The 12,001-nt window shown below is 61.8% G+C and overlaps 1 protein-coding gene across 7 annotated transcripts; it reads right to left on the reverse strand.

Moving 5' to 3' along the window:
- Window positions 1-6,527: 6,527 nt before the first annotated feature.
- LOC107195621 lies at window positions 6,528-10,884 on the reverse strand. 7 transcript variants are annotated; one of them, XM_025046341.1, is made up of 5 exons: window positions 10,675-10,878; window positions 10,184-10,479; window positions 9,221-9,354; window positions 8,982-9,134; window positions 6,528-7,398 (listed from the first exon to the last, which is right to left on the reverse strand). In XM_025046341.1, exons 1-5 carry the CDS (start codon window positions 10,795-10,797, stop codon window positions 7,160-7,162), a joined length of 945 nt encoding a protein of 314 aa, XP_024902109.1. In that variant the 5' UTR covers window positions 10,798-10,878; the 3' UTR covers window positions 6,528-7,159. The 7 variants fall into 7 exon arrangements, 4 of the variants coding, with proteins under 4 accessions (XP_024902109.1, XP_024902108.1, XP_024902107.1 ...); XM_025046340.1 differs by having other exon boundaries at window positions 9,221-9,351; window positions 10,184-10,503; XM_025046339.1 differs by having other exon boundaries at window positions 10,184-10,503.
- Window positions 10,885-12,001: the final 1,117 nt, after the last annotated feature.

Consider the following 12,001-nt stretch of genomic DNA (forward strand, 5'->3'; position numbering starts at 1 on the left):
CGGAGCCCGACCCCTCGACGGAAGCCGCTCCGCAGCTCCTAATTGCACGTTTCCTTCCTCCGACCACCTTCCTCCGCCAGCCCCGCTTTGAAAACGTCCACCACCTAATTCTCCCCGGGCGGGAAGCAGGGGAAGCGGGGGCCACTGAAATGGGAGGCCACTCTGCCCGGAGGAGCTCTCACCTCTCTGGGAACCTCCAGCGGGGACTCTGGTGTCCCGGGCACCCCCACACCTCCCGTCCCCGACCAGGTCACCTGCAGCAAGCAGGCTCTGCCTCCTCGAGCCTCACTTCCTCGTCCACAAAACGCAGGTAAGAGTGTTCGCCTTGCAAAGTAACGGTGTGAGATGGGCTGGCACGTAGTAGGTGCTTGGCAAACGCGAGGCGCTTGCCTCTCAGCTTCGCGGGAGGGATGCAGACCCGAGGACAGGATTCTCCCGGCTCCGGTCGTCTCTTCGCAGGGAGCGTAGGGAGAGGTGACAGCGGGCCCCCCGCCCGGCTCTACCTGCCGCTCGGACTCTCGCTGGCTGAGCCGGGAGGCCCTGGCGGGGCGACGCCTTCTCTGCGCCTCGATTTCCAGGTCCATAATCGGGGAGCGACAGTGGTACCGACATCACTAGGTCATCCGAGGATGATGGGATTGACCCCAGTAACGGGCGTGCAACAGGGCGCAGCACAGAGCTGGCGGGGACCCCGGTCGGTCGCCCCGGGGGTGGCTGGTGGGCTGGGGTTCCAGTCCTGGATGCACACGGACGTGGGACAGTTGCCAACCTTCACGGACGCCCCGCAGCCCCACTGTGATAATACTCGGCTGTTGCAAGGCGTGGGGCGGATGATGGGCGTGAAGGCCCAGCAGAGAGCCACCACATTCCTGCCCCAAAGCTGGGGTGCGAGGGGACCCCAGCCCTGGGGCTGATGAAGAGAAGAAGCTGCAGGGTCTGGAGAGACGCTCTCTGGGCCGCGGCCACGTGAGCGCCTGGGACCTCGTGGCCCACCCTAAGCAAGACGGCCGCCCCCAGGCGCACCCGGGGCCTGTAGCCAAGAGGCCTGGTTACGCTCTGTGTGTGGCCTTGAGCAAGTCCCAGAGCCTCCCTGAGCCCCTGCTCCTCCATCCCTACGTCTGTGAAGTTCATGCACGTCAAGTGTCGCCACGGCCTGGCACACAGTAAATGCTGGCGTGACATCTGTGAGTGTCATTCATTTATTCCCAAACTTGGTACCAGCTCTGGATTGTCCCGGAGCCGAAGGACACACAGCCACCTCCCCAAGTGTCACCCCAGGTAGAGGAACGGCCTGCAGTTCCTCTCCAGTCCTCATGGCCTGGCCTCCCATGTCCCAAAGGCCAGCTCTGACATCACCCTTGTTTCGGAGGCTCTCCCCAGGCTGTGGTCCCCGGGGCTGGACCCCGCACCTCCCCCGACCCTGCCGGGCGTGTTACGGCTGCTGTCCCGCTGGCCTTGCACTCCTGAGGCACAAGCTTATCTCTGCTTGCCTCCTGCTGGTCTCTGGAGTGTCACCAAGGCTGGGCTTCGAAGGCGCACGTGGGGAGAGAGGGCAGAAGCTGCTGGGGAGGCCGTGGTGGCCGGCAGACGACAGAGCCGGCGGTGGCCGCCGTCCAGGGAGCAAGATGGGGCTGCGGTCCTCGGAGGGAGGCTGGGACGCCGGCATGAGGTAGAACTTGATCGCGGGGTCCAAGAGAGGCCGAGGACGGGACTCCCTGAGCAGGGCTTGGAAGGATGTGTCGGGGTGACGGCCACACGGGGGCCTGGGCACAGTTCCCTAAGATGGGGAGCACCCCGGAGGACCAGGCTGGGCCTGGCGAGGGGATCGCCAGTTCGGTTTGGGGTGTGTTGGGTCGAGGGTACCTTTGGGCACCCGAGGGTGACATTGAGTCGATGATTGGAAGATAAACCTGGGGGTGCTTCGAGCTCCCACCCAGTGGTGACGTAGAGAGGCCGGTCTGGCACTCAGAGGCCAGGCGGCAGCTGTGCGATCTCTGGCGGTTACGGTCCCAGGTCACACAGAGAGCTGCGAGCGGGGCGGGGATGAGGAGCCGGGTGGACGAGGAGCCGGGTGGACGCTCGCTACCCCTCGCTGCCGCCGGGAGACGCTCTCCGGCCCTCCCTGTGGATTTGCGGGAAGCGCAGGGGACGCCGGGCGGGCGCAGCCCGAGGCGGGGTGTGCGCTTGAAATCGCAGGGTGTGCGCTTGAAATCGCGGGGTGTGCGCTTGAAATTGCGGGGTGTGCGCTTGAAAATGCGAGTCCTCTCAGCTTCTGTCCCCTTGAAGCGTTGGCAAGAGCCCAAAAATCTATACTTTTTTTTTTTTCTGCTGCTAAATAATGGCCAATCTGCCTCAGTCACACTGACCCTGTGAAACCAGAGGCAGCAGACAGAGGACTCTCAGGATGCTCTGAGCCCCGGCTGGCCTCGTGGGTCAGAACGGGCCGGAGCGGGCCGGCGCCAGCAGCTCTGCTGGACAGCAGGTGCCGTGGCTGGAGTAGGGGGTGGCGCGGCCGGTGCCAGCCGCTGGTCTGGCCTGGAGCTGAGGCGACTGCCCTCAGTCCTCCGGACGCCCCCTTCTGGAGGGGCCGCATCCCCTCCAGGCTGAAGTGACCTCCACACGTGAGCACTGGGACCCTCGCATCTTTTCCTCTGGCCCAGACACCCCCCTGGGCCCAGAGCCGCTCCTCCAGCAGCCCGGGTCTCTCCTCGCCCCCGAGAGACCCAGACGCAGCAAAACCTCCGCACACGCCAGGCTGGACCCACGTCGTCACCTCCCTTCTGCCCAGTCGCCCAGCCAGAAACCCGGGGGCTCGCCAACCCCTCTGGGGAGCCCCGGGGCGCCCTCCTCTCCTCTCGCGTCTGCTCACACACCTCAGCCCTCACTGGCGTTGCCCCCAGGTTGCTGCCTCGCCCACCTCGCCTTCCGATGCGCCCTGCACCTGTCACTGGAGAGGTCTTTCCAGTGAGACCTGCGGATGTCACCTCCTGTCCCACTGGCTCCCGGACGGACTTTAGCCTGCTCCCGACGGCCCAGGAGGCCCTGTGCCGTGTAGCTTGCCGCCCCCGACTGTCCTCGCCACTGCCCACCTCCATGTGACCCCCCATCAGGCCCCATGGGGCAGTGGCATCGCCTGCCCAGATCTTCCCGTTGGCTGTCTTTGCACGTGGTGTTCCCCTCCCAGAATGCTCTTCTCACCCCCCGCACCGCCAGCTGAGCCAGATCCCCCTCCCGGTCACCTCTTCACGGCTCAGCCCAGGTGCCTCTGCTCTGGGGTGCAGCCCCTGCCGCCTCCACGGGCGCTCCCGGAGCAGCTCACAGCCTGGGGGCCGGGCTCCAGCTCCCTCGCCAGGTGGGGCACGTGTGTGCAGGAGGCAGTGGGGGTCTGGGGCGAAAGCTGGATCTCAGAGTCAGACAGAGCCAGGTCCAAACCCACACAAGGACAGGGCGACCTCAGGCAGGTCACCCGTCTCCACGACCCGCAGCTTCTCCGGTTCTAACATGGAGACAACAACATGACGTGTCCATTGGGATTGTCCCTCGCCCACTTAACGAATACTTACGAGCACCGATTATGTGCCAAGCGTGGTCGTCAGCGCGGGGGCGAAGCAGTGAGCAGAGCAGCCGAGTCCCCCACTGACCTCTCAGTGGAGAGACGTAGAACACGGACCCCACGCACGCCAGACGCCACTGAGCGGTGCGGGGCGCCGGGCCTGGCAGGGCGGGTGAGCAGGCCCCCGTTTGAGCACAGACGAGAGGAGGCAAACCACGTGGGTGTCCGGGAAGTGACCAAGTGACCTGTCCAGGAACCGGGGGACAAAGTCCAGGAAAGGACAGGAAAGGCTGGGGCAGGGACACGTGTGGGCCGTGGGCCTGGAGGAGACTTTGCCGTGTCCCCGAGATGGAGCCACTGGGGTCGAGCAGAGACGACCGTGACCGGGCTCAGATTTTAACAAGGTCACTGCCTCAGGGGCCAAGGCGGGGACTGAACAGCCATGGAGCGCGGCCTGGGCCACAGGGGAGGGGGTTGGCACGCAGCGGTCAGGTGCCGGGTGTCACGTGGACGGGACGGCCAGTGCTTCGGGCGTGCCAGGCACAAGTGACACAGTCGGGGTGCGAGAGACACTTGTTTGGCCAGTAATTGATTGAAATAACAATAATATTATTTTACTAGGGACAATGACAGTTACTAGGGCCATGGCGCAGGGGTTGTGGGAGCCCAATGGAGGCGAAGGGGCCTCTCCTGACCAGGACAGTGGTGTCCTCTGCTGGTGTGGACAACACGGGCCAAGGCGGGGCTGGGATCCCCCGACCCGTTGGGAGAAACCGGGGGGCACTGCCTACTCCCGCCGCTCCTGGCCCAGTCCCACTGCCTGCTGGCCGGGCGGGGCAGGACCTGGCGTCCCCTGCCTCTCGGAAGGAGAGGAACATCCAAGACCCAACACTGTCTGGGAGGCGCAGCTCTTTGCAGAGGGGTCCAGCTCCAGGGGCGCTGGGGGCTCGCTGGCTTGTGAACCAGCGCATTCTAACCCCACCGGCCACTGCTGTGACCTTTGCACCCTGCGGCAACTTCCTGGCAGCAAAGGGAAGTGGCATCCTGCAAGGCTGCAGATGCTCCTTGACGGTGAAGGAAGAACATTCTGGAGACAAGCACACGGGTGGTTTACGAGAGGGGTTCACAAACCGCCAATCAGCAGTTTTCATTTTGGCCTGTTTCTTCGTTTGAGAAGTCGTGGGGTGACCCCAGTCCCGAGCCACCATGTGGCGGGAGCAGAGGGGAACTGAGCTCCTGGCAGTCCTCCCAGGACCTGCACCTGTGCCCCCAGGTGAGTCCCCTGCCCTTTCGGGCCTCCGTGTCCCCTGCTTGTGAACGCAGAGCTGCCACACTAACGTCTGCAGGGTGCCTGCCGCTCGCGACTCCAGACTGCCTACCCTGCCCTGTGGCTCCCCGCATGGCCCGGGCTGAGTCTGGCGCAGGTACCTCCATCCTCCCTGGCCCTGCGTCTCCCCAGCTCCGTGCTGGGTGAGCTCCAAGCGTGGCAGAGGACCCCCAGAAGCCCTGCCCACAGCAGGAGAGCCCGCGATGACCCAGCTACAGACAGCCATGTCCACAAACTGCATAGATACGCCTCATAAACCCGAATCGAATGTGTCCCCAGCTCACTTCCTCCTTAACTGGATCCCAGACATGTCGATGGCCATTCTGGTGCCACCCAACTCAGAGGAGGGGTGACAGAGGGAATGAGAACAGAGACAGTGGTTGCCACCAATCACAGTGAAACGTCTTACGCAGATCCGAGTGACCTACCTGGGGCCAGGCCGGCCCGCTAGCAGGGGGCGCGGGGCCCACCATCACCAGCATCACTGGACATCGCCCTCTGGCTGCATGGGGTCCGCCTAAGCCTAAACGAGTTGGGAGGTGCTCCCAGCTCCCCCGCCCCAAGATTCTCTTGAGGTGCCATCAGGGTCCCCGATCACTGGCCACTCCAGAGGCAAGACGGCCTTGGAAATGGCATCTGCTGCCACGTGCTGGCATTCACCCAGCCGGTGCCACCTTGGAGATCGTGCACCCCCGAGTGGGTTCCCCATGCCAGGGAGGTGAGCGTTCGGGTCTCTCGCAGGCCCCCCGCTTCCTCCGTGCCTGTGGACAGGCCGCAGCCCTGGGTGACGTGGGACCCCTCCTCGGGTCCCTTCTCTGTAGGGAGCTGTCGGCATCGCCATAACTTCCACCCCTTACACCTGGGGACTTTCAAATGAAAACAGCTCTCGTTCCTTGCCAGCTGTCTTGCACCGATTATCCAGCTTAGATCAGCTTGCTTACATCATTTAATTCCTAAAACAACCTTGTGGGGGCGTTATTATCATCAGTATCTCCACTTTACGGCTGAAGAAACGGAGGCTCAAAGAGGTTGCCCAAGGACACACAGCTGGAAACGGGCAGCCTGAGCCCGAGCCTGTTCCCACCCAAAGCACCACAGTGCCTTCTCCCCAAAGAAGCGCAGTGGGCCCAGAGACGCAAGGACCCACCGAAGGCCACACAGCACGTCGCCGGCTGCACACTAACCCGGGGTTCCTAACTCTCGGGCCTCTGTTCTTGCTTCTCTCTCCCCGTAATCCGGGCCCTCCACGACTTCTGGGCGTAACAGGTTCTCCTGGGGGAGGGACGCAAAAGAAATTTCTCTGACAAAGAGGTACGGCATAGATTCCTACGAGAGTCAGAAAGTCTTAGCACAGAGCATGACAAGTCGTGCCAATCCGCCCAACCGGGAACCGTTGGGACTGTAATTTCTATCAGACTGTCATGAGCTGAATGTCCTTGTGGAATGTAGGGAGTCTGCACAGAGCGCAGCCTACACAGCCCCTCTCGTTCAAAAACGGTCAGGAGTAAAAATGTCCCTTTGGTGTGTAAAGAGGAATCACTAATACAAAGACACAAATTCCTGGGAGAGGGACGCAAAAGAAATTTCTCCAACAAAGAGGTACGGCATAGATTCCTGCGAGAGTCAGAAAGTCTCGTACAAAAACGGTCAGGAGTAAAAATGTCCCTTTGATGTGTAAAGAGGAATCACTAATACAAAGACACAAAAGAGAATTAGTGGAATTTTGGAAACAAAACAAATGTAGCCGCACTGGGGTACAGAGGTTCGTGGAGGGAGGGGCGTTCGCAGGCTGGCGTTGGGGCGGCGGGGGCCAGGCCTGTCGACGGCAGGCGAGGTCTTCGCCAGGGCCGGCGGCGTTGGGCAGACTGCGGCGTATGAGAAATACGTAGGGAGATGAATGAATAAGCGAGCGAAGGAGCAGAGAGGGGGGACAGGTGAGGCTGGCAGGTGGGCCCCTTGCTCTCGCCGGCTCAGTGAACTCCAGCGTGCTGCGGGGAGGACCTGTGTTCCCAGGTGCCCGAGTCTCCAGGGGACAGATCCGGGGCCTCGCAGCAGCAGGGACCTGCCCCGCTCATCCGGGGGCGCCTGGCCCGCGAGAGTCAGAGACCTTCTGGGCCAGAGCATGGCTCAGGGGCTGTCCATTCCTTCCTGGGACACCGCCCTGCCCAGCCCCCTCTCCTTGCCAGGGCTCCCGGGGCCGAGGCCTTGGCCCGTCCGGCTGGGGCAGGCAGAGTGCCCCTCACACTTGGCAACTGCCTAGAGATTCCAGGGAGGTGGCCTTAAGGATGAGACACTGTGTGAATGAAGGAATGTGTGGTAGGAAGTGACTGTGGTGACTCAGGGTGACTCAGCCTGGAGCCTGCCAGGGGCCAGCTGAGCAGCCGTCTGCGGCCGCAGCAGCCCTCACCGGCCCACCTCGGGGCAGGGGCCAGTTCCTCTTTCCCCAGAGCACGTCTCGCAGCCTGGCTTCCTGCCCAGACACTCGGGAATGATGGCGAAGAGGGCACATGGCAGGTACCTACGCAGGAGTGAAGAGGAGAGAAACTGTGAGCAGGAGGAGAGAGAGGCCGGGCTGCTGCCCATCACCCCCGCGTCCCTGGGAGCCTCCCGCCTTCCTTGGGAGCCCATCTTCCCCAGCAAGTCCTCGCGTTACAGACGGGGAGACCAAGGCCTGGAGGGGAGGTGATCGACCAAGGCCAAGGGGCTGATGAAGCTGAATCGAGAAGAGGCTTCAAGTCTCCCAGTCCTAGCTTAGGTCACCGATTCCCCAGGCTGCAGCCCAGTTGGTGGAGGACGCGGACATCATGCGACACAAGCCAAGGCTCTGTCCAGGGGGCCTGCTAGCCCCTTTGAGGTCTCTGCCAGCATCATCTCCCATTGCCTGCATTCCCCCTAGAGATGCACTCAGATGCTCATTTTATTGTCTTTCAACCCATCACTTCATCTGCCCTTCTGTCCATCTGTCCACCTGTCCATTCAATGTGACCTCTTCCTTGCAGGCTAGCCATGATCTCAATATCTGGAACATACACAGTCATCCTGTATTCATTCATGGCCCATTCTCCACATCTGTCCATCCATTCATTTACCTATTCATCCATACATCCACTTGTTCACCCACTCATGCATCATCCATCTATCCATCCAGTCATCTATCATCCATCTATCCATCCATCCATCCACCCTCTCTCATCCATCCATCCATCCATCCATCCATCCATCCATCCATCCATCCACCCATCCACATTGTCATCCATTCATCCACCCATCCAACCATCCATCCATCCATCCATCCATCCATCCATCCATCCATCCATCCATCCATCCATCTATTTATCCATCCATCCACACTGTCATCTGTTCATTCATCCATCCATGCATTTATCCTTCCTTAGAACATTCACACATTTGCCGATCCATTTATCCTTCAATATACCAATCTGGTCATCCACCCATCCATCCATTATTTATTCACCGAGCAAACTGGGTAAGCCTTACCGAGGTAGCGGGTCCTGTGGCTTTCCCTTTCTCTACAATCTTCCACGCCCCCCTCCCTCCTCTCAGCCATTCAACCTCGTCCATCCCCATCACCCCCGTGACTCAGGTCATGGCCTATGTCCTATGTCCTATGTCACAAGGGACAGACAAGATCTGGACCTGGAAAACTCTAGACCAGACACAACTGCCCCGTCCCTCTTCCCTCCCTCCCACCCAGTTGCCTGTAGAACCCTCGGCCTCATTCCCACTACTGCCGACCCTTATCCCTGACCCAGGTGGGGAGGGAGAAGCCCTCAAGCTCCCCCCCATTCTCCAGCCAGCTGGCTCCAGGAGAATGGGCTTGATGCTCCCAGGAAAAGGCCTGGGGATCCGGACTCCGGGGCAGCAGGGAGTGTGAGTGACGCCCGTCGCTCTCTCCCAGAGCTTCTAGGTGCAGTCTGTGGCCCTCGGCTGCTGGGCCTCATACATTTTGGACTGCCCGGCACTTTGAGATTGCTGGATAAGAGGGAATTCCAGATGGGCAGCTCAGCCTCGTAAAACCGTAATTGGCTGTGTTTTTATGATCATTATACTTTACAGCTTTTGCATTTCAAAGTGCTTTACTTTCATGAGTGCATGTAGGTGCCTGCAGCAGCCATGGCCGGAGGGTCAGGAGGGCAGTGAAGAGACCACGGGACCGCTCGACCGCGCAGGGGAGGCGATGCCCACCTGGCTGTTTGAAACGTGACCGTCTGTTGGAGAAGCCAGCGCAGTGCCCTGGGGTGCATGACACAGGAGGCCGTGGTCAGCCGGGCGAGGGTGGCAGAGCCAACAGACTGTCCCACCCGCCTCAGAGAAACCACCTGTCCTCAGTGGTCCAGAATGTGCCACAGACTTGAGGTTCCATGACGGCATCCAGCATCTTCCTCCTCCACCCACGCCCCGCAGGCGACTCCTGAGCAGCACTGAGCAGCAATCACCATTGTTCTTTTCTCTGCTAAATTGTCGTTCTTATTACTGACTGCAAACCAGCTAATTGAAATAGTCCCCACAGGTAGCAGATGGCCATGGATGACAGATGGGACCGGCGAATGCAGTCAGAACCAAGGTGGCCGAGCCGAGGCAAGGACCCGGCACCAACGGCGGCAAAGGAGGCCCTGGTGGCTGCTCGGGGTCCCCTCTGCACCCCGGCCCTCCGGGTTCCCGAGCCACTGGAGCCTGCAGACAGGGAGCTACTGGGATGTCTCTAGGGAGAGTCCGAGGCTACTGCTCCACCCCAGAGAGGGGCCCCGGGTGGCAGGGCAGGGCCGGCTGTGGCTTGTCACCCAACGGTCCTTTCTCTCTGGTTCAAGCTCAGGGCCGTGGTCCACCATGTTCCCACCCTGCCCTAGCCCTTCCCAGACTGACCAAGGTGCGGGGTCTAAGATTTCCCTCTGCCAATAGTGTCAGCCGCCCTGCCCGCTGGGCCCGGGGGTGTCCCTTCCACACGCCCCAGGGCCACCCACCCATCCCAGGGCCTCGGGGTGGGGGATGAAGGCTCGCCTCCTCCCACCAGGCCCCCTGCTCAGGCCCCGGCTGACCGAAACCCCCAGAAGCCAGGCTTGGCTCTTGGCTCAGCTGGGCCCTGTTCCCTCCCAACCTCTCCCGTGCGGGGGCCCCTCCCAGCACACACCCTCCTCCCCGGCACCCTGATGACCCTCGACCCTAGGCTCTTCCAACCCGCCAGTCCCCTCTGGCTTCTGAGCCCCTGAGCAGACAGGCCCTCTGCGGGGCCCCGCCCCCACCTGCTTCCCTTTGGCCCCTCCCCCTGGCTGATGCCTCCTTACCCTTCAGGGGTCTGCCCGGGTGCCGAGGTCACTAGCACTGAGGGGCTCCAGGACCGGCAACGAGTGAAGACAAGGTGACACTGGCCAGCCTGCCGGGGCTCCCTGCAGACAGTGAGACATCGGCCTGGGAGGGGACGCGTGGCCGGGTTTAGCAGCTGGTGTCCTGCTGGACATCGATTTCTTCTCTTCCTTCCTCCTTGGATCCATGCCAGCCTGGGCGGTGGGGACCACAGCGAGAAATGGGCCCATCTAGTAGGAAGCCGGCTGCCCCGCCTGGGCCCTGGCCTCCTGGCTCCCTGGGACAAACACCAGACGGTCCCCTGAGAAGGACAATGTCCTCTGTGGCCAGTCCCAGGCTCCCGTCCATGCCCCAGTCCCCCGGGAGGGTGAGCTAGGAGGCCGGAGGGAGAGAGGTGATTGCCAGCCATGCAGACATAACACTTGGCTCTGTTCCCCACCCCCCAGCAGCCCTGCCTCCCCACCCCGCACACCTGCCAGCGCAGCGGGCTGGCCACGGGGCTGGGGGCCTGAGAAGCCAGGCAGGACGTGGACCTAGGCGGGTCCTGGTTTTGTGAATGAAACATGGCCCAGCTTCCTGCCTGCTGGCCTCGCATGACCACCCCGTAACCTCAGGAGAAGCGCTGACCACAAGGGGAACTTCGACATCTCAGTGTGAGTCACACAGAAAGAAAAGAGGGAGAAATTCTTCCTGGTTTCACTAAGGCCTCAAACTGAGATTCATCCCAGAGCTGGGATGACACACCTGGCCCCTGCGGGAGCCCCCGGACTCAAGTAACCTTGGCCTCTCTGCCACACTAGGGGTCCTCTGTCCCCTTGCACCCCACTTGTCTGGGGCTCTTGACGGGGGACGGCTGTGGAGGAACCCGTCGCTTCGTCACCGGTTCGGCTCCTACTATGTGCCAGACCTTGTGCTGTGACCGAGACACGGGGTCTCCGCTCTCAAGGCGCTGCCAGTCTTTGGTGGGAGGGGGGACGAGTTGACACACAGGCATATGGAATAAAGCAATGGGCTCTTATCCGTGTCACAAAGGACAGGGCAAACTGCCTTGACAGGGACAGGTGGGGAGAACCTCGGAGCAGGCGACAGGTTTCGAGCCCTACCAGAACCCCTCGAAAATCAGGGGACGCGCATTCTGGATGGCGGGAGGGGCTGCCCGGGAAGGCAGCTGGGGGTGCTCTAGGAAGTGCACGAGACAGGACACACAGGGTGGCTTGCCAAGTGCTGTTGACCTCTGGGCCAGAGCTCGGTTGAGGTGGCCAAGCAAAAAGCAAGGTCGCCCAATGCCTGGGGATTCCGGTCCTGCAGACGCCAGCTTTGGGGAATCACAGTCCCCTCTCCCTGGGAGCAGGCAGGAAACCCCCTCTCTCCCAGGGGAGGAGGGATGGCCTGCCCACGCAACTCCGGAGCTACTGCCAGAGGTACCCCAAGCTTCTCCTGACCTCTGCCCCCTCCCCAGGAAGAGTCTCCCTCTGCTTCTCTCTCCTCGTCCAGACAAATCAACTCTGCTGTCCCTTTAAAGGGGTCTGAGTCAGAGTTAAGAATGAAACTGACTCTGGGTGGAAGGGGCGGTCCCGGCCTGGCTGGGTGCCAGGGCCGCAGGGGGGGGTGGGGGAAACGCAGAGGAAGCAGGTGACCGCAGCTGCTAGCGCTCTGCCTTGAAGGGCAGAAACCACAAAACGCCATTTGAATTCCGCTGTGCAGTGCGACTTGTGTAATGAGGTGCCCCTCATAATGGGGGCATTCAGGGCCCACGCAGGCCTGCGGATCTGGGGGCTGCCCCCCGGGGCCAGCTGATG

This window comes from Pteropus alecto, unplaced genomic scaffold, assembly GCF_000325575.1.
Source record: "Pteropus alecto unplaced genomic scaffold, ASM32557v1 scaffold43, whole genome shotgun sequence".
Lineage (NCBI taxonomy): Eukaryota > Metazoa > Chordata > Mammalia > Chiroptera > Pteropodidae > Pteropus > Pteropus alecto.